The sequence below is a fragment of the Phocoena phocoena genome, chromosome 10, assembly GCF_963924675.1.
Source record: "Phocoena phocoena chromosome 10, mPhoPho1.1, whole genome shotgun sequence".
NCBI lineage: Eukaryota > Metazoa > Chordata > Mammalia > Artiodactyla > Phocoenidae > Phocoena > Phocoena phocoena.
In genome coordinates, this window is record NC_089228.1 from 2,699,516 (window position 1) to 2,726,449 (window position 26,934).

Below are 26,934 nucleotides of genomic sequence, written 5' to 3' on the forward strand. Positions count from 1 at the left end.
TGATTAGCAATGTCTGCAGTGGGCACAGATGGGCACACACAGAAGCTGTGCCTACGTTAGACCAGAGTCCACAAAGGCAGAGTGACTTCTCGTTCAGAATCGCCAGTGTCCTAGGCACGTGGAGGTTACCAGGAACCCACATCCAGTGAGTCCTTGACAGCTTAATGCCCAGAACACACAGAATACTTGACAGTTACCTCCAGGCCCGGCTCCCCCAAGCCCTACTCACCTGGACCCCTTAAAGTCCAGTGAGTGCTCGTGCAGATCAGGGCACAACGACCCATCTCAGACCCTCTGCAGCGGAGACCCTGTGGGGATGTCATGAGCCTGGGCTGAGCCAGAGCCTCCCCTACCCAGCCAGTGCCAGCCTCCCCTGTTCCCTCCATTTTGGCCCACGGTGTTTGCCAGCCCGCTGCTGCGGTCATCTCTGCTGACCTGCTCATCAGACCCCTGATGCTCCGTTCAGCTCTTTCCATGCTCTCACCCCCACGGGGGCTGCTTCCCACAACTGCCAACAGCCTGAAGCCCTCGTAGGTACAGACTGATAACCACTCAGCTGTCACCGCAGTCCTGAACCTGGAGCAGTGCCCCAGCCAGATGTACCTCCGTATGGAGAGGGAATGTCACTGCATGACAGCCTTAAGATGTCACATACCCTTGAGGATGGAGGCAGGTCGGGGCAAGGTGATGATCTGCCGAGGCCTGTGGGGCTCAGGTCCCCTTGGTTGGGTGCTAAACCCTTAGTAAAGAAAGGGTATCACTTGTCAGTGAGAATTCTGTCCTTTTGACTTTTTTTTTTTGCGATATGAATAATTTTCTGAATTTGCTGTCAGTTAGCTCTCCAGGCATCCCTCCCTGAACACGTGTGCGCAGGTGTGTACACACACACAATTCCGAGGAGCCCCCCACAGACTCTATCTTGCTACATGCCCACCAAAGAAACCATCAACAGGGCCCTTTTCCTGCACGTGATGAGCGCCTTTGGCCCTTCCTCCCTGGACCACCCCTCCCTCCTCCAGACAGCTGCACAGCCTGCTCCCGTGCTTCACTGAGGCCTCTGCTCAAACCTCCTCCTCAGGGAGGCCTTCCTGGATCCCCCGTCCAAGGCAGGACCTCCCGTCACCTGTTACCTCCCTTCCCAGCTGGACCGCCCTTCTCACCACCTGCCATCACTTCCTGTGTGTTCTTAAGTGCATTTGCTTCTCTGTCCCCAAAGCTAGAATGAAGCTGTCACTCAGCTGTGTGACCTTAAGCGGGTTAATGTCTATAAGGCTCAGTCTCCCGTCCTATAAAATGGGTACAATGAGAACCCTGCCTCATGGGTTATCGCAGATTCAAGGGGGCGTGGATGGGAGCCCTGAACACACATGTAGCATATGCTCAGTAAATGGCCCCCACTACTGTCAACTGTCACCGCCATTTTGCAGATGGAAAGAGTGAGGGCCAGCAAGCAGAAGCAACTCGTCCAAGTTCACCCAGCGGGCGGGCCCAGGTCTGTTCCGACTCCAGATGCCCTGCTCTCACCCGTCTCATCACCACAACCAGAACAGCTCTGCTATGGACAAAGTAGGTCACTGTAAACCTTGCAGGAGGATTTCTTCCTGACCAGCCCAACAGAAAGACTGTGCAAAAGTACCACACGTCCTGGAGAATGATCAATTATCACCTTGCCGTGTAATTCTCTTCCCATCCAGGCATAAAAGCGTCACCGAACCGTGTGCCAGGGAGATAGGTTAATAATCAGCATGGCTAGTGAAGGACACTGATAAATCGTACTGGGGGCGTCAACACGCAGATACCAACACAGGCCAAGCAGGAGAGGAGGGGCCCTGTATCGCAGTCGAGACCTTCTCTCTCAGGGACTCAATTTCCTGGTTTGCAAAACAGGAGGGCGTCTGGTCACCAAGAGGCCCTTAGCGCGCCAGCAGTCCGCGTTTCCAGGAGACGGACTACCCGCCTCAGTCCAGGATCCAGAGAAAAGGAGAGGGGAGGGGAGGGGAGGGGCAGTCAGAGGTGACAGTCCCCCCCTGCCGCCCCGGCACCTGGCTGACCCAGAGGCTCCAGGGTGCACAGCCCACGCTGATATCACCGGGGTGAAGGAGCCAGGCGGGGACCCAAACCCTGGCACTCCAAGCTCCCAAAGAGTAACCCACAGGTGGGGTGACAATGTACCCCAAACTGCTGCAGCCAACCAGGCTGAAGAGGAAGTGGTGTGTTGGCCGTGAAGGGAGTTAGGGAACTGGCAAGACAGCCTCCCTCTGTCTGCGGGCCAATTAGACAGAAGAGGTTACAGGTAAGTCGGGCCGGGGGGTGGGGTGGGGTGGGGGGCTGGCGAGTGGCACCTGTTAGATCTGGGGAGGGTCTTTCTTCTGCCAGTGGGGGGCGTCCTTACAATGTGCTTCCAAGACACGGCCACTCACCCTCCCCGCTAGCAGCAGGGGTCTCATGGGTGTGACTGTCCTTCCCTGACCTCACCTGCTGCCCACGGCTGCATGAGAACGTCCAGCTCCTAACGCATCTAACCCTCGCTCGACCTGACCCAGGGAGCCTCCGCAGTCTCATGGCTCACCCCGAGATACACACACTCCTTCTGGTGCCCCACCAGCCGAGCTTCCTGCCTTCACACTCTCCTTCTGCTTCTGCGTTCACAGGTGACCTGTGCCCACGGGACTCTTCGCTACCTCTACTACACTCACTGTGTTTGTCTGCACGTCTGCATTCCTCACAGATGGGCAGCCTCCCAGGGCACAGAGGGTGAGATATTTCCCTAGATCTGTCTCCCCACCCTGAGCCTTGTACTAACAAAGCACCAGGGACTGTCTGCAGAGTGAACTGGCAAGCACAGGCTGGACAAGAACTGGTAGCTGCCTTTCCAGTTTCCACACTCCTCTCTTCCTCAGAGAAAGAACTTCCATTTTATTAGGGTGGTAAACTGCCCAGCTGAAATGATTCCCCAGTCTCTTACAGCTAGCTGTGGCCAGCAGATGAAGTTCCGGCCAATGAGGCGCAGGTGGAAGCTGCTCTTTTAAACTTCTGACAAGGCTACTACAGGAAACTAACTCGGCTCAGAGATGAGCTCTTTCCCCTTCTGGTTATATGGAATGCAGATGTGATAGCTGCAGCTCCAGCAGCCACCTTAGAGCATGAGGCAACTTTGAGGCTGAAATCCACATATTAGGACGATGAAGTAGAAAGACAGAAACCTGGGTCCCTGATGACTACAGAGCTGCCACACTAGACCTGTGTGAAACCTCTCATGTGAAAGAGGAATAAACTCTCTATTCACTAAGCCACTGTTATTTTGCGTTTTGTTACTTGCATATACACCTAATCTTAACAGATATCAAGGCACAAGAAAGATGAGAGAAGAGACACATATCCTGTTCTTTTCCCTATAATTTCTCCAGTCAGGAAGCCACCTTTATTGGGCACATGTCCTCCTTATCTTCATCCTTACATCCCAGCTTGGGACAGTGAGCTCAGGGGTTGGCCCAGATCATCAGACCATGTGGTCATCTGGACAAGCACCCAGGAGGGATCCTGAAGAACCTCCTACCCAGGCTCCGTCACACGGCTGGCTGTGGCAGGGCCTCCCCAGGATGACCGCTGCCACCTTAGGGATTTTAGTTTTCTCTCAGCCCTGCTCCCTGAGCCCTCTCACCTCCAGGGTCCTGGTCAGTGACAGGATCTTGACCTTTCAATTTTATGCTGCCATCTTTCCTTCCTCTGCCCTCCCTATCACCCTTTCAACGCTTTACTTTTCCATGGCATGCATATACAAAATACCTTACTTACTAGTTTATTTACTGTCTGTCTCTCCCTCTGCCTCTGCTACAATGTCAGCTCATGAGGAAAAGGATTTCTGTGTGGTTTTTTGCACTGTTGTACCCCTAACGTTTAGCGCAGGGACCGGCACCTATAAGTAGGTATTCATATATATTTTGGTTTGGGGGATCAGGAGACCTTGGATTCAGCCCTAGCTAGGTAACCCTGGACACATTTCCCCACTCACTCCTTCTAAATTAAACAACTCTTCTCAAAAAATTAAAAACAGAACTACCACATGACCCAGCAATTCCCATAAATACTTATGGGCATTTATCCAAAGGAAAGAAAAACACTTACTTTAAAGGAAATCTGTACCCCATGTTCATAGCAACGTGATTTACAATAGCCAAGATATGGAAACAACTTAAATGCCCATTAATGGATGAATGAAAAAAGAAGATGTGACATAGATATATATAGATATAATAGAATATTATTCACCCATAAAAAGAAGGAAATTCTGCCATTTGCAACAACGTGGATGGACCTTGAGGGTATCACACTAAGTGAAATAAACCAAGACAGACAAAGACAAATACCTTATGATCTCACTTATAAATGGAATCTAGAAACACAAAAACAAAAACCACAAACTCATAGAAACAGAGAACAGACTGGTGGCTGCCAGAGGCAGGAATTGGGGGCAAAATGGGTGAAAGTACAAACTTCCAATTACAAAATAAGTGAGTCCTGGGGATGTGAGGTACAGCATGGTGACTCTAGCTAGTAACGGTCTGCTGCATACGTGAAAGCTGCTAAGAGGGTAGATCTAAAAGTTCTCATCACACACACACAAAACTTGTAACAATGCGTGGTGATGGATGTTAACTAGACTTATTGTGGTGACCATTTCACAACAGATGCAAATATTGAATCACTCTGTTGTCCTAAGGAAACTAACACAAGGTTATATGTCAATTATATCTCAATAAGAAATCCACAACAACCCTTGGTTGTCGTCTGCTCTGTATCAGGCAGTGTGCCCAGGGCTAGGGGTGCAGCGATGAAGAATTCTTATGTCACTGAGCTAGCTTCTAATGGCCGAGGGGGAGAAGAAAATGCATCCCAAATCAAGGGGACCAGAGCTATCCTAGCGGCTGGGACTGGTGCCCGGGAAATGCAAGTGCTGACTGGCCCAGCCTGGGAGGCCCGCCCCACAGGAGGGGCAGGCCCACGCTCCCCGGGCCGCCCGAGCGAGGCTGCCTGGCCGCACCCTGGAGGAAGGGCCAGGTCTTCCTTGTTCACACAGTAACAGCTAACCCTTACTGAGCGCTCAGTACCTCCTAGGGACGGTTCTCAGCCCACTTGGTTCGTGAGCTCAGCTCACCGTCACCACAATCCTGGGAGGCAGGTGTTGTATTAGCCCCATTTACAGGCAGGGAAACTGAGGCCCAGGGAAATTACATCAGCCAAAGTCACAGAGTTGGTGCTGGACCTGGACTGAAACTCGGGAGTCGGTGTCAAACAAAGGCAGCACGCTCTGAGTAGGAACGCTCTAAATGCCTTCTGCACGGAGACGCACGGGGGACCCAGACGCTGACGGTTACCTGGCATCAGGTGAGGGGCACATCCAGACCTGACCCAGGCCCCGAGGCCCCAGAATCTGCACCACGTGCCGGGCCATTGTCCCCCCCAACGCCAGGGTTCTGTGGAGACCCTGCAGGGTGAGTCTCTACTGGACCAGGAGCCCCTCTGTCCCGATCCGTGTGGGAATCATTTCATCCACAAGGATGTCGGCGCTCACTGTCTGCCAGCAGGGAGGCCCTGCCCCTGCTCCATACTCCTAATTTCAGCTTGACAATCACCTCTGTAGCTGTCCCCAAAGCTATTCTGAACAATCAGTGTTTTAACACACATTCACCAGAGCAGATGGATAATTTGCACCAGGGAACGGGGGGAGGGCAGGGCCTGGGGCTCACCTTGAGGGGCAGGTAGGCGGCAATGGTGATGCGGGCGCTCAGGTGGATGTGGCCGTGCTTGTAGCTCACGAGGAGCGCGGTGTAGCCCTGGGCCTCTGCCCTGACCGTGACACCACTGCAGTGCTCAGGCCCCGGCCGCAGCCTCCCTGCAAGAAGAGAACCACAAGGTCACCGAGACCTTGCCTCTGCCGGGAAAGACAGGACAGGCTGACCGCCCTCTTCCATTCTGGGCTTGAAACGAATCTTTTTAACTTACCATTTTAGAGTATAATTCCCATACCAAAGAGCACATGACACATTGTAAGCACACAACTCACAATTTGTCCCCCACAAGCTGAACACGCTCTGTTTCCAGGACCAGGATCAAGAAGCAGTACGACCTGCACACTACCCCTGGGATCTCCTGTGGACCCTTCTGGTCAGGAGCCCCGCCCCAGAGGAAAACCACTGTTCACTGACTTCTAAGAGCACAGCTGAATTCTGCTGGCTCTGGACTCCATACGAAGGGAACCGCCTTGGTACCTGCCCCCTTCAACTCAACACTGGCGGTGAGATTCCACCTTATGTTTCGCACGCTGTAGATCTTCCGTTCACATTTGTGCGTCACACTGCTGTGTGAACAGACAGCGGTTTGTCCACGCTACAGGGACCACGCGGGGCTGCGACGAGTCGCGCTGCTGTGCGCGTGTGTGCGTGTTTCTTTGGGGACGTATTCACCTCTTCGGAGGGGTGCACCCCGAGGAGTGGGAGTGCAGGTAGTGGGAGTGTGTGCTCAGCTTCCCTCATTATCGCCAATTACCTTTCCCAAAGTGGCTGATGGACTTACGCTGCCTCTAGTGGCTGTGAAACATCCCTGCCAATCCTTGGTAAATATTTTCCCTCTTTTACTAATTAAAAGAAATTCTGGTAGAATACACATTAACACAAACTTTTACCACGGTAACAACGTTTCCAGTTCAGTGGCATTAGGTACATTCACACTGATGTGAACCACCACCCATCTCCAGACCACTCCTCATCTCGCCAAACTGAAACTCTGAACCCATCAAATATAACTTCCCAACGCTCACCCCCTCCAGCCCCTGGCAACCACCATTCTACTCTCTGTCTATATGAATTAATGCTGCTATAAACATGGACATACAAGTATTTCATCAAGATTCTGCTTGCAATTATTTTGGGTATATACCCAGAAATGGGATTGCTGGATCATATAGCAGTTCCATGTTTACTGTCTTTTTCTTTATTTTTTTGGCCGCATCGGGTCTTAGTTTTGGCACACGGGATCTTTCATTGCGGCATGCAGGCTTCTCTCTAGTTGTGGCGTGCGGGCTTCTCTCTCTAGTTGTGGCACGTGGGTTTTCTCTCTCTAGCTGTGGCACCGGGCTCCAGGGCACATGGGCTCTGTAGTCTGTGGCATGCGGGCTCTCTCACTGAGGCCCGCGAGCTCAGTAGTCATGGCACGCGGGCTTAGTTGCCCCAGGGCATGTGGGATCTTAGTTCACCGACCAGGGATCGAACTCGCGTCGCCTGCACTGGAAGGTGGATTCTTTACCACTGGACCACCAGGGAAGTCCCCCACGTTTAATTTTTTCAAGACCCTCCATACTGTTTTCCACAGTGGCTGCACCATTTTACATTCCCACCAACAGAGCACAAGGGTTTTAATATCTACACATCCTCAGCAACACTTGTTTTTTTCTGTCTTTTTGCTAGGAGCCATCCTAAAGGGGTTTAGGTGGTATCTCACTGTGGTCTTAATTTGAATTTATATCATGATTAGAGATGCTGAATTTATATCATGATTAGAGATGATCTTTTCATATACTGGTTGGCCATTTGTATATCATCTTTAGAGCAATGTCTATTCAAATCCTTCATCCATTTTTTTCATTAGGTTATTTGTTTTATTATTGTCAACTTGTAGGAGTTCTTTATATATTCTATAAATTTATTTATTTATTTATTTATGGCTGCATTGGGTCTTCATTGCTGCTCACGGGCTTTCTCTAGTTGCGGCGAGTGGGGGCTACTCTTCGTTGTGGTGTGCGGGCTTCTCCTTGCAGTGGCTTCTCTTGTTGCGAAGCACCGGCTCTAGAAGCCTGGGCTTCAGTAGTTGTGGCGCACGGGCTCAGTAGTTGTGGCTCGTGGGCTCTAGAGGGCAGGCTCAGTAGTTGTGACGCACGGGCTTAGCTGCTCCACGGCATGTGGGATCTTCCCGGACCAGGGATCGAACCCACGTTGCCTGCACTGGCAGGCGGATTGTTAACCACTGAGCCACCAGGGAAGTCCCATATATTCTAGGTATGAACCCCATATCAGACATATGATTTGCAAATATCTTCTCCATTCCATAGGTTGCCTTTTATTTTTAAGGCTTTTTTAGAGCAGTTTTAGGTTCACAGAAAAATTAAGAGAAAGGCACAGAGATGTCCTACGTACTCCCTACCCTCATATATTACACAGCCTCCCCCGTTATCAACATCCTCTCCCAAAGTGGTACACTTGTTACAACTGATGCTCCTACACTGACACACCACAATCACCGGAAGCCACAGTTCACATTAGGGCTCCCTCTTGGTGTCGTGCATACTGTGGGTTTTCACAAATGTGTAACGACATGTATCCGTCACTATAGTATCACACAGAGTATTTTCTGGGCTCTCTATTCTATTCCACCGGACTGTAAGTCTGTGCAAATGCCACTCTGTTTTGATTACTGTAACTTGTAATAAGTCCTGAAAATGGGAAGAATGAGATCTCCAAGTCTGTTCTTTTCTCAGCATTGTTTTTGCTATTCCGGATCCTTTGAGATTCCACATGAATGCTATTTTTCTGAATTCATTTTACACCTAAGAGTTCTTTTGGTGGAATCTTGAGGGTTTTCACATATAAGATCATGTTATTTGCAAACAGATAAGTTTACATCTTCCTTTCCAATTCTGGGTCTTTCATTTCCTTTTCTTGCTTAATAGCTCTGGCTAGACTTCCAGTATTATGCTGAAGTGGTGATAGCAGGCAACCTTGTCTTGTTCCTGATCTCAGGGTAAATAAAAGCTTTCAGCCATTCACCATGGAGCCTGATGTTAGCTGTGGGTTTTTCTTATATGGCTTTTATTATGTTCATGTAGTTGTTTCCTTCTACTCCCAGTTTGTAGGCTGATTTTACCATAAAAACGTTTTGAGACTTGTCAGCTGATTTTTCTGCATCAATTGAGAGAATCACGCAGTTTTCTTCCTACATTCTGTTAATGTGATGTATCACATCAGTTTTAGACTACTGAAACAATGCATTCCAGGAATAAATCCCACCTGTTCATGGTGTTTAATCCTTTTAATATGCTGCTGAATGCAGTTTGCTAGTATTTTGTTGAGGATTTGTCCATCCACGTGCATAAGGGATACTGGTCTGTACTTTCCTTGTAGTATCTTTGTCTGGCTTTGGTATCAGGATCATGCTAGCTTCACAGAATGAGTTAGGAAGTGCTCCCTCTAATTTTTTAGAAGAAGGATAAGTGTTAGTTCTTTAATTCACCTGTGAAGCCATCAGGTCCATGGACTTTCTTTGTCAGGAAGCTTTTGATTACTGATCCAGTCACCTTGCTAGTAATGAGTCTATCCAGATTTTCTATTTCTTTGTGACTCGGTCTAGGCAGGTTTTGTATTTCTAGGAATTTGTCGTATTACCCAGGTTATCCAATTCGTTAGGGTACAATTGTTCATAATCCTTTTTATTTCTCCACAGTCACTGATAATGTCTCCGCGTTGGCTTCTATTTTAATAGTTTGTCTCCTCTTTCTTTCTTAGTCAGTCTAGCTAACAGTCTGCCAACTTTGCTAATCTTTCCAAAGCACCAACTTTGGGTTTTGGTGATTTTCTCTATTGCGTTCCTATTCTCTGTTTTACCTCTGCTCTAATCGTTATTGTGTCAGCTGCTTCTGCTGGCTTTGGGTTTAATTCGTTCTTTTTCTAGTTTTCTAGGCCTGCACAAAGTCAGGTTATTGATTTGAGATCCCGTTTTGCGGCGCAAGCGCTTACAGCTATAAATTACCCTCTTAGCACTGTTTTGCTGTGTCCCTAAGTTTGGTACGTCCTGTTTCGTTTTCCTTCATCTCTAAGTAATTTCTAATTCCCCTTGTGATTTCTTTGACAAAATTGTTCTTTATGAGTATGTTATGTAATTTCCACAAATTTGTGAATTTTCCACTTTTCCTCTGTTACTGATTTCTAACGTCCTCCCACTGTGGTTGGAGAAGATACCTTGTATGATATCTACCTTTTAAAATCTACTAAGACATAAGTTGTACTCTAACACGTGGTCTGTCCTGGAGAAGGCCCCACGTGCACTTGTGTGTTGTGTTGGTGGGTGGGGTCGCGTGTGTCTTAGATCTGGTTGGTTCACTGTGTTGTTCAAGTCCTCTACTTCCTCGCTCATCTTCTGTCTGGTTGTTCTATCCATCCCTGAGAGTGGGGTATTGAAAGCTCCAACTATTATTTAGAACCGACTATTTCTCCCTCAGTTATGCCCATTTTTGCTTCATATATCTTGATGATCTGTCATTAGGGGTGAAAATGTTTACAGTTTTATCTTCCAGCTGTACTGAATATACAGTGTTTTCTTTGTCTCTTGTAACAATTTCTGATTTAAAGTCTGTTTGTCTGATGTTAGTATAACCACCATGCTCTCTTATGGTTACTGTTTGCATGGCATGGACTGTCTTTTTCAATCCTTTCATGTTCAAATTTTGTGTCTTTTTTTAAATTTATTTTTTATTTTTGGCTGCATTGGGTGTTCGTTGCTGTGTGCGGGCCTTCTCTAGCTGTGGCGAGCGGGGCTACTCTTCGTTGTGGTGCATGGGCTTCTCATTGCGGTGGCTTCTCTTGTTGAGGAGCACAGGCTCTAGGCACACAGGCTTCAGTAGTTGTGGCTCGCGGGCTCTAGAGCACAGGCTCACTAGTTGTGGCACACAGGCTTAGTTGCTCTGCAGCATGTGGGATCTTCCCGGACCGGGGCACGAACCTGTGTCTCCTGCATTGGCAGGCGGATTCTTAACCACTGTGCCACCAGGGAAGTCCCAACTGTTTTGTGTCTTTGGAACTAAAATGAGTCTCTTATAGATGGCATGGCGGGATCATACATTTTTATCCATTCTACTAATCTGCCTTTTGTTTGGAGAATTTAATCCATTTACAGTTAAAATAATTACTAAAGACATTTGTTTTCCTCTGCTGTTTGTTTTCTATATGCCTTCTGGCTCTTTTGTCCCTCATTTCCTGCTTGGCCATCTTCTTTTGCTCTTAGCTGATTTTTTGTAGTGAATCATTTTACTGCCCTTCTCATTTCCTATTGTGTATATTCTATGGCTATTTTCTTTCTGGTTACCTTAGGATTACATTTAACATCCTAAAGTTATAATGGTCTAATGCCAATTTACACCAGCTTAACTTCAATAACATATAAAAACTCTGCTCCTGTACAGCTCTGACCCCACCCCCTTTCAGTTACTGATGTCACAGAATTATACCTTTATGCATTGTGTGTCCAAAAACAGACTGTGTTTTTTAAAAATACATTAGTCTCTTAAATCAAAAAACAAAAAGTGGAGCTACCAACTGAAGTTACAATAGCACCAGCTTTTCTAATCATCTGTGTATTTACTTAATTTCTTCACAGGGCTTTGTCCTTCATTTCAACCTGAAGGATGCCCCTCGTTGCAGCCAGGTCTGGTGGTAAAGGTCGCTCAGCTTTGGTTGATCTGGGAAGGTCTAAATTTCTCCCTCACTTTTGAAGGACAGTTTTGCCAGATATAGGATTCTTGGTTGACAGCTTTTTTCCTTCAACACTTTGAATACATCAAGCCCACGCCATCCAGCCTCCAAGGTTTCTGATGAGAAATCTCCTGATCTTCCTGGAGAAAATCAGATGAAAACTAACTTTCTCGGGCTTCCCTGGTGGTGCAGTGGTTGAGAGTCCGCCTGCCGATGCAGGGGACACGGGTTCGTGCCCTGGTCCGGGAAGATCCCACATGCCGCGGAGCGGCTGGGCCCGTGAGCCATGGCCGCTGAGCCTGCGCGTCCGGAGCCTGTGCTCTGCAACGGGAGAGGCCACAACAGTGAGAGGCCTGCGTACCGCAAAAACACAAAACCAAAAAAAACTAACTTTCTTTCAGCTCCACAGATGTTAACAATGTACCTTCGCACCCAGGCCAGGTCTCTACTCGTCTTCCATGCAGTTTCTTCATATGCATTACTTCCTGGAGCCGACAGTTCTTAGAATTGATAGTAAATGAATTCCCTTTTTTTTGTGTGTGTGTGTGAAGAAGCGCTCTTTAATTGCACAGGGATGGCCCACAGGTGTAGCAGGAAGGACCACACAGAGAACACCTGGATTCCAGGTCTAGCTTTGCTCAAGCCAATCGGTCCTTGCTGAGTTACTTGTTACAGGAATCATCGCAGAGAGCTAGGCAAACAGAAGGCATTTGTGTTTTCCTCTTTTCGTCCCTAGATCAATTGTTTCCAGACTCCAGTATTTTCCAGACCAGCAAAATTGTTCACTTTGTCTTATTGGACTGCTCGGTGAGCCGCTGGAACAGATAATAATCATTTGTAATTAGAACATCAATTCTTTGTAGGTAAGTCTTTGGGTTGTTTTAAAAGCCCTTTAATAGTAGTTTCCTTTAACTCCCAAAGAGACTAAATATTCCTCCTGTTATTTTCTTGCCTCTATCCTTGTGCCAGTAAGGCTTTTTCAAAAAAATACAGAGCCCAAAGGAAAATCTGGGGCCAATGAATTCCTATTTAAATTCTATTCTCATTGTTTCCTCTGTGTGGGTTAGCTGGATTGTGAGCTCCACAAGGGGAAGTCTGGAATCACCCCTCAACATCCCAGGTTTTCAAATACTATGTATTCGACATAATAACAAAAATTTAATAAAGATACTTACCTTACCATGTCTTATGCAACAGAATATTTTCCTGTAGTGTCGTGATGTCAGTTGAGTTGTCGTATTATTCTGAGACCAGCGTTTAAGGAAACAGAATTTAATATTTCAAGTGTCTATGTTATGAGGTCTTTAAAAGCTAAAAATTACTACAGATTTTCAAGCTAGAAATGAAAAGGCCACTGGATTATCCGACAGTTTTCATTTCGAATAAAGTAAATGTCAATCTTGAATAACCCACATAAACAGAAAGCTCTTTGGGTCCTTTTTTTGTTTGTTTTTGTTTTGTTTTTTTGGTTGTTTGTTGGTTTGTTAAAGAGTAAAGGGGTCTTGAGACCGATTAGTGAGAAAACCACTGTGGTTTATCCCCAGCTGTGCCTGGTCCGTTTCTTGCTCTGACCTCATAGGTGCCACTGTGATGTATTCACAGAAAACCTATAGAAGTCCCTGCTGGGCCCAGGTTTTGGGTCTTTGTAGCCCAGGAAGCTGCCTTTGGTGACCTGATGGCATTGGACCCACAGTTGGCTTGTTTTTTGCTTTTTACCCCCGTTTTGTTTATTTGTTCTCTACTCTTTTATTTGTCTTTTCTTTGTCCTTTTTCTCATCTTATCTGAATTTTTTTGGAGTTTTACTACAGTTGGTACCGTTAGAATTGTTGGTGTAGGTAGTGTAGGTAGTATTTACTAGCACAGCAAGTACAGTTAGCGTTGTTAGTTAATATTGTCACTTAGTGTAGCTAGCAGGTCACCGTGGTGCAGGGCCTCACTGAGGCCTCCCTGCTGACACGGAGGCTCGTGTGGACTGTTCCAGGCTCCTCAGGACCACTGGCCGAGGTAGCTTCGCCAAGGTGACATTGGCCCAGATGGCCATCAGGGTCCTTAAGGAAACAGCAGAGCTCCTCCAGCCTCCAGGCACTTTTCCATGAAGTGCACAGCATGAAGGTTTTAAATCACCCAACATCATAAAGTTATCTGAGGTGACTGACCGGAGGAGACCATTTACAGGCCGCAGGACACACGGAGGCCCGGGGCACATGGGCAGCTGGTCTCTGCCCTGCAGCACGGCCGCCAGGAGGGGATCGAGCCCGGGACCTGAGCCAGGATATCTCCTCTCTGAGGATGAGACGGACACGACAGCTGCAGACTTGGGTCCCAGCGTGAGTTCACGGGCAGAGGAACCTCGCGTCCCCACGTGGCTGTACGGGGACAAAGTGGGCGGCCTGAGGAGCGCCAGGAGTCAGGGCAGAGGCCAGAGAGCCCGCCGGTCCCCCAGCCAGCCTGGAGGCGAGGACCACCACCTCCAGCCCAGCCCTGCGGCGGGGCCCGGGGCCTCCCCTCCCCCCACAGCACCAGCTGCCACACTGGAGCCTCAGAGAAAGCCGCACGCCCCCAGGGCGGGACCCTCCTGGGCACCCTGACGCTGGGACCCTCGCCTCGCCCTCTGGCAGCCAGAACCGGCAGCGGGTGGCTGGGAGCTTCTCGAACTTTATCAGAAAGCATCTAAGTTTCAGGCTGCCGGGCAAGAAGCGTCACAGCAAATTGAGCCCAGTGTGACCCCTTTTGGACGGCGGAGGAAGGGCGGACCGCACTCCCTGCATTTAAATGCAGAGCAAGAGGACGCGGAGCCAGGAGCCTGGTGACGGGCCCGGGGGCCATGTGGGGCCACGTGGGATGCATCGTGCTGCTCTGAGCACGTTTGGCGTTTCTCTGGGCGGCGTATTTCAGCATTCCTGTCGGGTGTGTCCCAAGGAGCGCAGGATTTCACCTCCGGCCCTTAGCACCTATGTTCAGCTTTCGTCACTTTTGCCAACTATCCTTCCCAAAATGGCTGTGTCGAGTCACACTGCTACTCACAGCTGCACTGCATCCCTGCCAATACTTGGTATTTTCCACCTGTTTAAAAAATGCCATTCTGGTGGAATTTTAGTTTTCTCTCCAAACATTTAGAAAGAAATCATGCTGTGAAGCTCCGCAAACCTGTCCCCTAGATTCTGCAGCTAACATTTGTTTCTGTTTCTCTGCTGCATATCTATCCACCACCTCCCCATCCATCAGTCCATTCCACTTTCTTATGCCTCGAAAAGTGAGCCGTGGGGCTTCCCTGGCAGTCCAGTGGTTGGGACTTCGCCTTCCAATTCAGGGGGTGCGGGTTCAATCCTTGGTCGGGGAGCTAAGATCCCACATGTGTCATGGGCAAAAAAAACAAAACATAAAACAGAAGCAATATTGTAACAAATTGAATAAAGACTTTAAAAAATGGTCTTTTTCTTTAAGATAAAGAAAAAACAAAAAAATGAGCCACAGGCATAAGTACACTTCATCCTAAACGCTTTCGCACACACATAATTATCTGCAGGTCAGTATTTCTTTAGGGTTCTTTTTCTCTTAAGGTCAAATTTACACAGGTGAAACGCACAGATCTGGAGCAGAGCACGCCAGGAATTCTGACAAATGCAGAGCTGGGACCTAGGACTGTGGAACCCAAACCCTGTCCACTATCCTTTATTCCGGGGACCTCCCGGCTGCAGCCCGTGGACGCCCCTCCAGGACGCGCGTGGGGTGGTGGTGCAGGCAGCAGGCTCCTCTCCGGCCATTGGTGGGCCTCTCTCTCCCACACTGACGTTTGCTTCCACCCTAAACAGTGGCCTCACTGGGGACACAGTCCATAAAGCCCAGTCTCTCCTGGACAGTCAGGACGCAGCAGCACCTCCAGGGAAGGATGTGAATGTGATGATGTCCAGGGACGTTCTGTGACGTCCTAGCAGCTTCATGCTCAAACGGCTCTGTGAGTGCCAACAACCACGGTGGCGGCGTGGAAAGCCGCTCGGTCCCACAGGCGAGCCTTCAAACACCTCTGCTGTCAAGCTTCCTGAACTCTGCCAGCATCACGCGGTCACTCCTCTGCTCCAAAACCAGCAGTGGCCCCCACTTCTGGCCCCTGAGGTCCACGCCCCCCAAGCCCCCCGTGATTCCGGATTCGACAGGTTCCGCCACGCCAGGCCACTGTGTGCACATACACCCCACGGGTGTGCCTGCGAACGCTGCTCCCCGCCCACTCTAACCCTGCCCAGAGCGTACGCACCATCAGTCTCGTCATTTGCAATTGGAGGGCACTCCCTGGGTTGACTCCCCTGGGAGGCCCTGCTTCCCGGGGGACTAGGAATCCAGGGTCAGTGTCAGACACACCCAGCTCCATATCCCTCGTGGCCCGGGAACCTCACGGGACCTTGGGCAGCGCGACGCAGCCTCAGTCTCTTCGTCTGACACATGACCCAACCACAGCCCCTCCTCCCACGGTGGCTGTGACGCCTGGTGAGGTCACGCACGCCAAGTGCACACACCACGCCCGGAAGGGGTGACACCCTATAAGACGGTGGCTGAGCATAGCTGCCACCATCACCACCGATATCACTGCCCAGCCCTGCAGGGGGTGCTTGGCTTCGATGGCCCTGGAGGGATGGACCGTGCAGTCACTAAGGTGTTATAATTCTGTAACCCGTCAGAACTCCTACTGACAGTGTATCCTGAGCACCTGTCACATTCCAGGCACCGCGACGGGCATGGTGACATGCGCCTCTACTTCGGATGACACCCGTTTTACAGATGTGGAAACTGAGGCTCAGAAAGCCGAGTGACCTGCAACCACATGGCAGTAAGATCCAGACCAGACCACTGCTGATGGTGGACAAGGGGACAAATGCCATTTCTCAGGCTATGACCGTGCTGCTGGTTCAGCCCCTGAATTAGGAATCTGGGGCAGCCCACGCTGAGAACCCAGGCCGTCGGCCCCGACCCTGCCGTCCGGTGGCCGCTCACAGCGCTGCTTTACCTGGGAGCGGCTGGAACACGCCCTGGTTCTCCATCTCCACCGCCAAGTCAAAGTGGGAGCAATCGCTCAGCGTGACCACCTCGTCAGCCCCACCGGGCATGAGGCCGTGGATCCTCAGGGGCAGCTCCAGGCTCTGGCCCACGCTGGCCTCCACTGGGCACGGGGCGAACTCCATGCCGCTGGGCTCAATCACGTACACCTGGAGGACAGGGGCGTGCATGGTTGGCAGGCTCCTCGGAGGAGGAACAGCCGCTGCTCAGCTTTCCTGAGACCCTGTGTATGAGCACTGAGGACCCATCGGTGAGAAGCCTGAGCTTGGGGGACACGATGGTGTGTACTGGGGGCAGGGAGACCTTCAGGACAGAGCCGTCAGGGAAGGCCTCCCTGGGAGGGTGCTGTAGGAGCTCAGACCCGGGAGCCATGTCAGAGGTAGCCAGACAAAGGTCTGGGAAGACGAGACGGTCCGTGCAAAGGTCCTGAGGCACATACGGCTCAGCGCATTGGAGGAACATAAAGAAGGTGAGTGTGCAGGGTGAGAGCGGCATCACCAACAACACTAATACTTATACCACACAAACTTTTTACACACCAGGCTCTGTTCCAAGAACAGAATGAACTCATCCCATCCTCTCAGCCTCCTTGTTAAGAAGGTTCTATTATCAACCTGTCTGCCTGATGAGGAACCTGGCACGGGAGGTTAAGAGCCTGCCCGGCTGGAGCACGGTGGTGTCTGGACCAGGCAGGCGGCCCTGGAAGCCAGGTTCTGACCACTACACATGCTCAGGAACTGTCCTCAGGCTCTGGGCTGAGCAGCCAGGTGAGAGGGGCACATTTACTGCCATCAAGAAGCTTGGGGGCAAGGGAGGGGGCAACCTGGTCACAGATTATCCAAATACTCGACAATTGTGCTGCAGTTAAGGGGTCTCAGTTACAACCCTCCTTACACGAGTTAGATGGATCTTTAGGTAGGTGCGTGTGGATCAAAATAAAAAGAGGAGAAAAACCTGTACGTCAATGTCCCAAACAGTATAGGAGAAGGTTGGGGATGGACGCACTGCATATGGAGCTTTCATGTCAGCCCTAAATGAGGTAATAAAACAGGCTGAGATCAGGGTCAGTCGGTCAGGAAAGAGTTGGGGTCCGGAGGCCACCAGGTGGGGCTGGCAGAGGCTCGGCTGCAGGTGGCCACTCCCACCTTCGGCCTTTGCTGAGTTGGTCCCACGTCACTTGGGACGAACACCAGGTGTAGGGGCCCCATGCAGGGACTCCCGACTTGGACCTGAACAGGAGTCAGAGGAAAGGAATGGGGCCAGTCTCTTGGAGTCTGGGAGCTTTCCCTTCACTGTGAATTTACAACCCAACGCCCAGTGGCCCTTCCAACTTGGAGGTTCATAGCTTTCAGGTTGGGGGTATCTTCTAGAATGACTCCTTTGAATACCTCGTGTCTCTGTGTCCTCTGGTCTCCCTTCCAGAAACCCGGCTGGTTCCATCCCTGCCCGGTGTGGGATGGGACGACCATGTCCCTGAATTGGCCGTGAGCTCAGGGGCAGGGCTGGACCTGACACCCGAAGCCCTCACCACCACCAGCAAAGCCAAGTGCAAGACCAAGGGCGAAAGGGTGTTTCTGAATTAAGCCTGAGGCTGGTTAAGACGGCGGCCGCAGACCACCACCCGAGCCTCCCCGCGGCCGACCTGGCCCAAGGTCTTACCTTCATCTCCCCGAAATGCAGCGGGTTCTGCACATCATGTGCCTGGATCACACTGAGTCCAGTGTCACTGCCTGTGGTCATCACGCCCTTGACGGTGACCGTGGCAACCACAGAGCTCGAGGAAGACCAGCTGAAGTTCCCACTCCCACCGTGGGCCTGGGGAGGGAAACCATCATCAGGTCAGCCCACCTGCCCGTCCCTTGGTCCCTCTCTCTCTCACACGCAGTCGGCATCGCGCCACCACGTGGTGACATGTGGCATCAGCCAACGTCTGGCTGGCACTGCCTCTGCCTCTCGCTCTCCCCACCCTGTCTCTTTCTGGTCCTCATATTCTGGGGACCTTGTGGCTTACAGGCGCGTATGCAAATGCCCCATGACAGTGGCCCCAGGACCCAGGGGCACCTCCCGAGCTCAGGCTGGAATGGGAAGACCCGCGCCCCAGAGCCGGGTGTGGGACTCGGCTTCCCTGCCCACTCCTGACATAGACCCCTGCCCGCTTCAAGTCATCTGCCGTGAAGTCAAGGACAGCCCAGAGGCTTCCAGACCAGGGGCCACCATCCCAGGACCCTAGAGGGGCCAAGAAGGTGACACACCTGAGTGAAGAGGCAGTGGGTCCCAGTACCCACAAAGGACACCTGTCCTCACTGCCATGAGACAGCAAAAACTGATGGGACGGGGCAGGCCTCATGGGCTCTAGCCCCGACGGGCATCGGGCCCGGCCACTAACGCCAGGTGGGCACATGGAACAACAAAGACCAAGAACACCTTAGATGTGACAGAGTTGGAGATGCCTTCCCCTCGAATTCCAAATTTTTCTCTAAAGATCTTTACACTGCTTCCGGAAAACAAAAATTTTTTACAAAAAGAAACATGTGTGGAAGTTAAATCCATGTTCAGGACTTTCTTTATCATGCTTTCTTTACTATTTTTCAAGGTTTTTTCCTAATTACCAAAATACACTGCTGTGATAGAAACCTCAGACAATACAGAAAGCATAAAGACTCTGATTTTGAATTCTCTCCTGACCACTAGAAGGTAATTATAGTAGAAACAGAATGGACGTAGAACCCCAACCCCATGGAGACACCCAAAGGAATGCACCCAGATGGGGTCTCACGGTTACCTTTATCGTGTACTGATAGGCGCCCGTCTTTGGTTGCCAGGGAAACGTCAAGATGCTTGGATAGAGGGTGATGGGGACGTGGATTTCCACCTCCTGCTGGTTCCACACAGGCACCCGCAACGTGTGGACACCTCCATCCTGCAAGGGGGGGAGGGTGCCATATGCCACCATGACAACCAGGTCAGCACTCAAGCAGGCCCCCGCCCCTCCCTGGGGACTGGTCCCTAGGGTAGATTTTTCAGTTGTGGGGGAGTGGGAAGGAAGATGCCAGGTACCCTGCGGCCTTCTCCATCTCCATGGAGACGGCTTTTGGTGGCTCTGCAACAGCCACTCCAATAAATGCTGCTTGACTGCATCCTCACAGCACCCCTGACGGGATGGACGTGGTTATCCCCAGTTTACGGACGGGGAAACCTAGTCATGGGGCATGACAGCAACTCGCCCAAAGGAGTCTCCCTTTGGTAGGAATCTCTGCCTGGTTCACAGGCCGTTTCTGCCGCTGCCAGGTCCGGGAGAGGTTTGTGTGGGGTAGGAAGATAAGAACACCCACGCCAAGCTTGCAATCAGTAAAATCTGCTCCCACCGAAACCGACTGGCCTTTTAAATACACGGGGAAATTTTAAAACTTTGAAGAATCCAAGCACCCAAAACAGCCAAAGAGATGCTCGTGGGTCCTGGTCAGTGCACGGCTGGACACACGGGCCCGACACTGCTCCCGGCAAGGGATTCTACCTCCAGTCCCAGAGGTGCAGGCTCACTTTTACAGGGGCCAGCAAAGGGCAGAGGGAGAGGGGCTCTGGCCCAGCACAGGGACAGGGGACAGGCAAAGGCCAAACCCCCCACCCCGAGACACCACTGTGAGCCCAGAGCAGGAGGGACCCCCGTCGTGCCCACGACAGCAGTGCACTCTTGGGGTCCCGACTCCCCCGGGCTCATGTCCAGCCTGGTTTGACACTTCCGTCTGCGAAAGTCCCGGCGGGGCTGGGGGGCCCGAGGGAGGCGCCAACTTGCCTGGTCCACCACGGAGGTGAGGGCGGCCTCGATGGCCGTCTGGCCCCTCTTTGTCGCCCTGACGTGATGGTACGACCCGTTCTGGGAAGAAGCCAGAACCTCAAAGAACTCCGCAGGGAGCGTGGTTTCGATGTGGATGTTCTGGAAGGTGAGGCAGGAAGGTGAGAGGAGCTTCCAGGACAACTCAGGGACGTTGGGACGCAGGAAAGAAGCCATGTGGCCCCCAAACAGCAGCCAGGCCCTGGATCTGAGCTCTGAGTGCTCTGGCCTCTGACCTCTGACCCCTCCCAGGCTGCCCTCCCCTTGTGACCCGAGGACCTGGCGCTCGCGAGCCCGAAGGCTACTGTTGGCTCTCAGACCCTGCGGTCCCAACAAGGAAACCACCAAATACAAAAAAGGACATCAAAAGCCCTTAGAGCTAATTTCACCCAAAATGGTGATCGACCGAGTCTTTGTCTAGTAACACAAGGAAGGCAGTGGCTTCGGCAGAGAGGCTGAAGGGGAACCTCGCCCCCTCCCTGAAACCTCAGACCCCACAAGGAAGGTCCAGAGATTCTCATGATCCTGGGAATTTCTCACAAAGGACCAAACACGGCCGAGACTTCTTTCCACCTGCCCATTTGTGATGCTCTTTCCAGAGCCAGGAAGCTACTGAGCTTGGCCTCAGTCAAGGGGCCTTCCGGACAGGTTGCAGGTATTCCTGGCCCTGAGGCTCTGCAGTGCTGTGAGGTCCCCGGGCTAATGAGGAGGGGCAGGAGGGCAGCGGGCAGACGCCACCTCCGCGGCACTGCCTTTGTGACCCTGCTGCCAGGGGCCTCCTCTCCCAGCTCCAGCCCTGTAGGAAGCGGGGCCCCTGGTGCAGACGCACAGGCTGACAGGCTCTTGAGACGCCCGAGGGGTCCCATGACACTGTCTTCCATGGACCCAGCCGCACCGTTAGGAAGCACCGCAACTCAGCCTGCCTGCTCAGGGCCCCCTGTGTTTGGGGGATGCTCGTTGGGCAGCTGCTCCAGGAGAGGCACCCCAACCCCCAACCCCATCAGGCCCGAAGGGGGACTCACATCCGACAGGTAGACCTTGTTGCCGGACTTGTCAAGCACTTCGACGGTGATTTCGTACAGGCGGCCGGTCTCGAACACCCACCTGCCACCAGGGTGGACTGTGAACCCTACAAAACAGGCAGACACAGAGCCTCAGTGCTGAAGCCACAGGGTCCTTGATGCACTGCTGAGGGAGAGGATGGCACCAGGCCTGGTCAGCACCGAGACCCCAAGGCCACTCCTCTGCACTTCTCCGGGGAGGAACCAGCTGGGCGTGACAGTGAGATCTAATGCCCATATCAGGCCTGAGCCCTCAGAACCTGAGCTGACCTCAGATGCACCAGGACCAAACATTCCCCACCGGCTGCCCCAGGGCCCATTCACACTTGACCCTATCCACGGTGGCGCTGACCCACAGTGAGACGACACTCTGAATCCACAGTAGGTCTACACTCTGAGTCCATTGTGAGTCTGTGCTCTGAATCTATAGTAGATCTATGCTCTGAATCCACAGTGAGTCTGCACTCTGAACCCACAGTAGGTCTACGCTCTGAGCGCACAGTAGGTCTACACCCTGAACCCATAGTGAGTCTACAGCCTGAATCCACAGAGAGCCTACACCCTGAATCCACTGTGCGTCTACACTCTGAATCCACAGCAGGCACACACGCTGAATCCACAGTCTACACCCTGAATCCACCATGAGTCTACACCCTGAATCCACCGTAGGTCTACACTCTGAGCGCTCTCCCTGTGAGCCGGCCCTGCCCTCCCAGGCCTCCAGCTCTGTTCCCACACACGATGCCGCCAGCTGCTGGCTGACCCCTGCAACGCCACGTGCTGCCCACCTCCACACCATCGCCTGAGCTGTGCCTCTGCCAGGATAGCGAACCCACACAAGAGCAGCTTCTGAGAAAACGCCTGCCTCGAGCACCAACTCCCAGAAGCCCTTCCGCTGCACTCATGTTTACTTACTCTTTACCACTGTCCTGTCACCATCTGTTTGCAGTGGTCTCTCCCTGCAAAACCAAGCACAAGGCCCCCACTTCCCTCCTCCAGACTCCAGTGCCCCGCACGTGCCAGACAGACGGAAGGTACCAAGGGTTCTGAGCAGATGGCGCTCCCAAGACACACAGGGCCACCCTGCCCGAGGTCACTACATGTCAGCGTGGGTCTCACCCAACAGCAGCCTCACTCAGCAGCCAACAAGAGGACCAGGGGGCTGCTGGGCATCAGCCAACAGCTCTCTCACCCGAACCACCTCAGGGCGCCCAACAGGAGAGGCGGCTCAGGCCCAGGTAACACGTGTGTCCAGACATCTTTCCAGGGGTTGTCTCTACGGCAGTTCCTGGGCCCTGGCTGTGCCCGTCCGGGTCCTCCAGGGCTGTGGACTCCTCCCCTCCTGTCTCGGCCTCGAGCCTCGCCCTCTTTTCCACCAAGGCATCTTCCAAACATCCATAGCCATGGTGAGGTCTGGGCAGAGCCCTGGTATAAAACCAGAAGACACAGTCCTCCCCCACTCTACCCTATCCTGTTTCTCTCCCTGCAGAGCTGGCCACCAGCTGACCTTGGTCTACCCTCTGCTTATTCTGTGCACAGACAGGGGAAGGGCTGGGGGTGGGGGCAGTCCCAGGAAGGGCAGGGTGGCACTGATGTCCCCGGCCTCCCCGCTGGCAGAGCTGGCCAGAGTGAAGCATTTCCTGGGGGGCTGTTACTTTTATTTGACTTTTTAACTCCAGTGATCACAAACGACCCAGGATGCCCACACTCACCCAGGTACCCGGGTTCCACCACGTAGATGGTGCTATTGGGTAACCGGGAAGCGCCCTGCATGCGAATACCTGGATTCTGAATTAAGGAACAAATAAACCAGCTGGCAGGCATCGGCTTGGCTCCCACGGCTTCGTTATCATCAACATCACGTGGGGAGAAGAGGGGATGGGAAGGTCCCGGCCTGAGGCCATGCACAGCACAGGCGGTTTCCATAATCAGCGGCCACAGGGCACTTCCTCCACTCCAAAAGGGGGCCCTCTGCAAGGACCCTGGAGACCACCCGGGGCATGCGAAGAAGTTGGGGACACATGACAACCCACACGCTGGTGTGGAAACAGCCTCGGCCAGGCCCCTCAGATGAGACCAGAGAAGGTTCCGGAGGCGGGGTTGGGGCTCCTCTCCGGCCACCACCCCTCACCTCAAAACCTCTCCAGCAAGTCTCCCCAGAGGTGAGCGATTCCGCTCAGCTGGGGTGGGATTTTGGTCCTTTCTGATTTTCAGACCTTGAGGGAAAACGGGGCTATTTTTAGCCTCGCCAAGCTTTCAGGGAGAAAAGTGACTTGACTTCCAAACAGCACATCTCCTGTGCAAGACACGCAGATGCGTGCGCGCTGCCCGGGAAAAGGATACTCCTGTGGCCGAGGACCAGGTTGCTCTGTCCCAGCTGCACTGCGGTGACCAACGATGTGTCCTGGGCCAAGACCGCCACGGGCCGGCCCGGGTCTCCCTCGGGGCCCCAGACGTTGTTCTGAAGCTGTAGCTCGTACTGATCGGAGGGCATTGAGAGTTCTGGTCACCCAGAAACAAAGCAGAACAGAGAGGGGAGAGAGAGCAAAAACAGGAAATGTTAAAAGTCAGTGTCGCCTCCTTCCCCCACCCCAATCCCTGGACCCTGCTGTCAGCACAGCTGCTTGATTTTTTCGCTTCATTTTTTTTCAGTGCTTTAAATTTTAATATTATTCTCCGTGGCTGTGGACAAAGCTGACACTCTCCATGAATTTTCAGAGGCAATCATTTTTTTGTGGATGCCATGAGCAGCTTTCTTTTTTAAAAGTAAGCACAGCCTGTGGCTCAAACTGCCGCTGCTGGCAGGATACCGACATCAGACCCTTTCCTGTTCATCACGGAAGCAAGTGAAGTCGGCTTCTGCATCGAGGGGCCCAGGGTGGGGCTCACTGGACCTAGGCGTCCTTTGGGGGTTTCCAAATAACCCACTCGCTGTGCCTGCGTATGTGGCCCCGTTCCAGCCCTCTTGCATGAGACAGGGACAGGATGCAGGGACCACAGACAGCTTCCCTGCTCACCACTGGGGTCCCAGGCAGGGGCTGCCATGGGAGGCGCCCAGGACAAGGATCCTGGAGGAGTTTCAGCTAGAACATCCTTCAAAACTCCCAGGAATTCTGAAAGGGGGGCAACTTGCCCACCTCTTGTCCCAGGGTATCTGTGTATTCCAATAAGTGTGTTCCAATAAGTCCCCAAGAATGTGCCCTGGAACAGAGGGTTCTCAAAGTGTATTCCCTGGGCCACCAGCATCATCTGGGAAACTGCAAATAACTGGCCCCATGCCTGACCTGCTGAACCAAACTCAGGGGATGGGGGAGGAGGGGTGTCGGGGTGGGGGGTGGGCAGCCAGCACTCTGCATTTCCACAGGCACTTGCTGGAACTGAGAAGCCCTTCCAGCCCACACAACCCACTTCCTGGTCTCTAATGGGGAAGCCCAGCCATGCTGGGTTGAGACTCTTGTAGACGATGTACCCAGCGATCAGAACACAGCAGCAGTGCATCAAGGACACACGTCATAATAAAGTAATAAGGCAACGCCACTGCTCAGAGAGCAGCATTACCTGGTGCTGCTTCAGGAAGCACTAGTGTCCCCCCTTGTTAACATTCTGCAAATGAAAAAGGCCCTTTCAGGAAATAAACGGACCGACTCCGGACGCGGCCCTTTCAGGAAATAAACGGACCGACTCCGGACGCGGCCCTTTCAGGAAATAAACGGACCGACTCCGGACGCGGCCCTTTCAGGAAATAAACGGACCGACTCCGGACGCGGCCCTTTCAGGAAATAAACGGACCGACTCCGGACTCGGCCCTTTCAGGAAATAAACGGACCGACTCCGGACGCGGCCCTTTCAGGAAATAAACGGACCGACTCCGGACGCGGCCCTTTCAGGAAATAAATAGACCGACTCCGGACGCATCTTGCACCACATGATGCAACCCTATTTACAAAGCCCGAAGGCGATGAAGAGAAGGGCCTGTCTGGCGGACCCCTTCAACACCTCTTTTTTGTTTTTTTTGCGGTACACGGGCCTCTCACCATTGTGGCCTCTCCCGTTGCGGAGCACAGGCTCCGGACGCGCAGGCTCAGCGGCCCTGGCTCACGGGCCCAGCCACTCTGCGGCATGTGGGATCTTCCCAGACCGGGGCACGAACCCGTGTCCCCTGCATCGGCAGGCGGACTCTCAACCACTGCGCCACCAGGGAAGCCCTTCAACACCTCTTGTATTGCAGGACCTCACTACTTCTCAGAGGCACTGAACAAGGAAGCCTTTGTGGACGTGAAAGGTCCCCGTCTGTCCACAGGCAGAGGAAGACTGCTCCTGGGGCCCCAATCCAGCCCTGCTATCACCCGCTGAGAGTAACGGGTCATCCTGTAGGCTGCCCTTCCATGGCCAGGAAGCCCACGTTCTCCTAGGAGACCCGGTCTCCGACCCCTCCCGACCCTGGCTGACCCCCCCAGATGTGCTTCTGATTGTCAGAGCCCCCCACTCCCACCCCATGCAGGGTCCGGGGAGGACCATGGAGCTCCGGGGGCGGTGGGTCCGAACCCAGAATGACAAGGAGCCCACTGCCCTGCCTCCGAGCCCTGCCCATCAGGCGGCCCAGCATGCACTCGCTCTGGGAGGCCACGGCTCAGGAGGCGATGGGTCCTTTACCAGCTGAGTCTTGGACGCAGGAACCCCTGTCCCACACCCGTCCTTTTTCCAACCTCAGCACAATTTATCCCAGTAATTTCCAGCATTCCCGTCACCCGAGTTCCTTTCAGACATCGACTCCCTCAGCCAGCTCGTCCTCCCCACATCTTGTTCGGTCTAATAGGTTGGTTACTGGGCCGGGCACATCTACAGCACCAGCACCAGCACCAGGCACTGAGCAGCAAGGGGAGAAGGCTGTGCCCCCTCTCTGCGCTGGGAACGCTGCCCATGGCCTCACAGACACCCCTCCTCCAGGCCCCTCTCTTCCCTCGCCTGCCCCACTGGCGGAGGTGTCTGCAGGTCATCACTGGAGCTCCAGGCGGGAGGAACCCGGGCAGCCCCCTGACCACTGCAGCCCCCAGCAGTGCCCGCAGTACAGAGTAGGGGCTCCGTAAACGGGCCCGAGAGAAAGGAAGCCCCTACTTAACGGAAGGCAGGCAGACGTCGGGAAATAAAAATATGGAAGGCAAGAAGGAACATTACATGTTTAAGGAAGAAAGACTGAAAGAAAATGTGAAGAACTAACTTGGGGTAACTGCCCTCTCACCTGTAATTCTCTGAACCTTCTGCGGGATGCCGTGCAAGACAGGGGCTTGCCAAAATTCATGTTCCCTGTAATGATGTCATGCCCTGACTTTCCTGTCTAGCAGCCAGTTAAAAATAACAGTGATGGGAACTGTATCTCAATTAAAAAACAAAACAAAACAACACAACCCATCAAAACAAAGGACAGTGAGCTTCCACCTGATGTCTTGTTCTCGGTGGACCTTTGCAGGCTCCTCC

General features: G+C 52.5%; 1 protein-coding gene across 1 annotated transcript in view; it reads right to left on the reverse strand.

Annotated features, from left to right (window-relative positions):
- The window catches only part of NUP210 (nucleoporin 210), a 101,586-nt gene that overhangs the window by 47,036 nt on the left and 27,616 nt on the right, over positions 1-26,934 (reverse strand). The window contains exons 7-14 of the mRNA XM_065885175.1: positions 23,803-23,961; positions 23,172-23,240; positions 21,421-21,527; positions 20,360-20,500; positions 19,349-19,486; positions 18,226-18,381; positions 16,517-16,715; positions 5,748-5,893 (exon numbers count right to left, since the gene is read on the reverse strand). Coding sequence (XP_065741247.1) covers positions 5,748-5,893; positions 16,517-16,715; positions 18,226-18,381; positions 19,349-19,486; positions 20,360-20,500; positions 21,421-21,527; positions 23,172-23,240; positions 23,803-23,961 — 1,115 coding nt within the window. The remainder of the gene's footprint in view (positions 1-5,747; positions 5,894-16,516; positions 16,716-18,225; positions 18,382-19,348; positions 19,487-20,359; positions 20,501-21,420; positions 21,528-23,171; positions 23,241-23,802; positions 23,962-26,934) is intronic.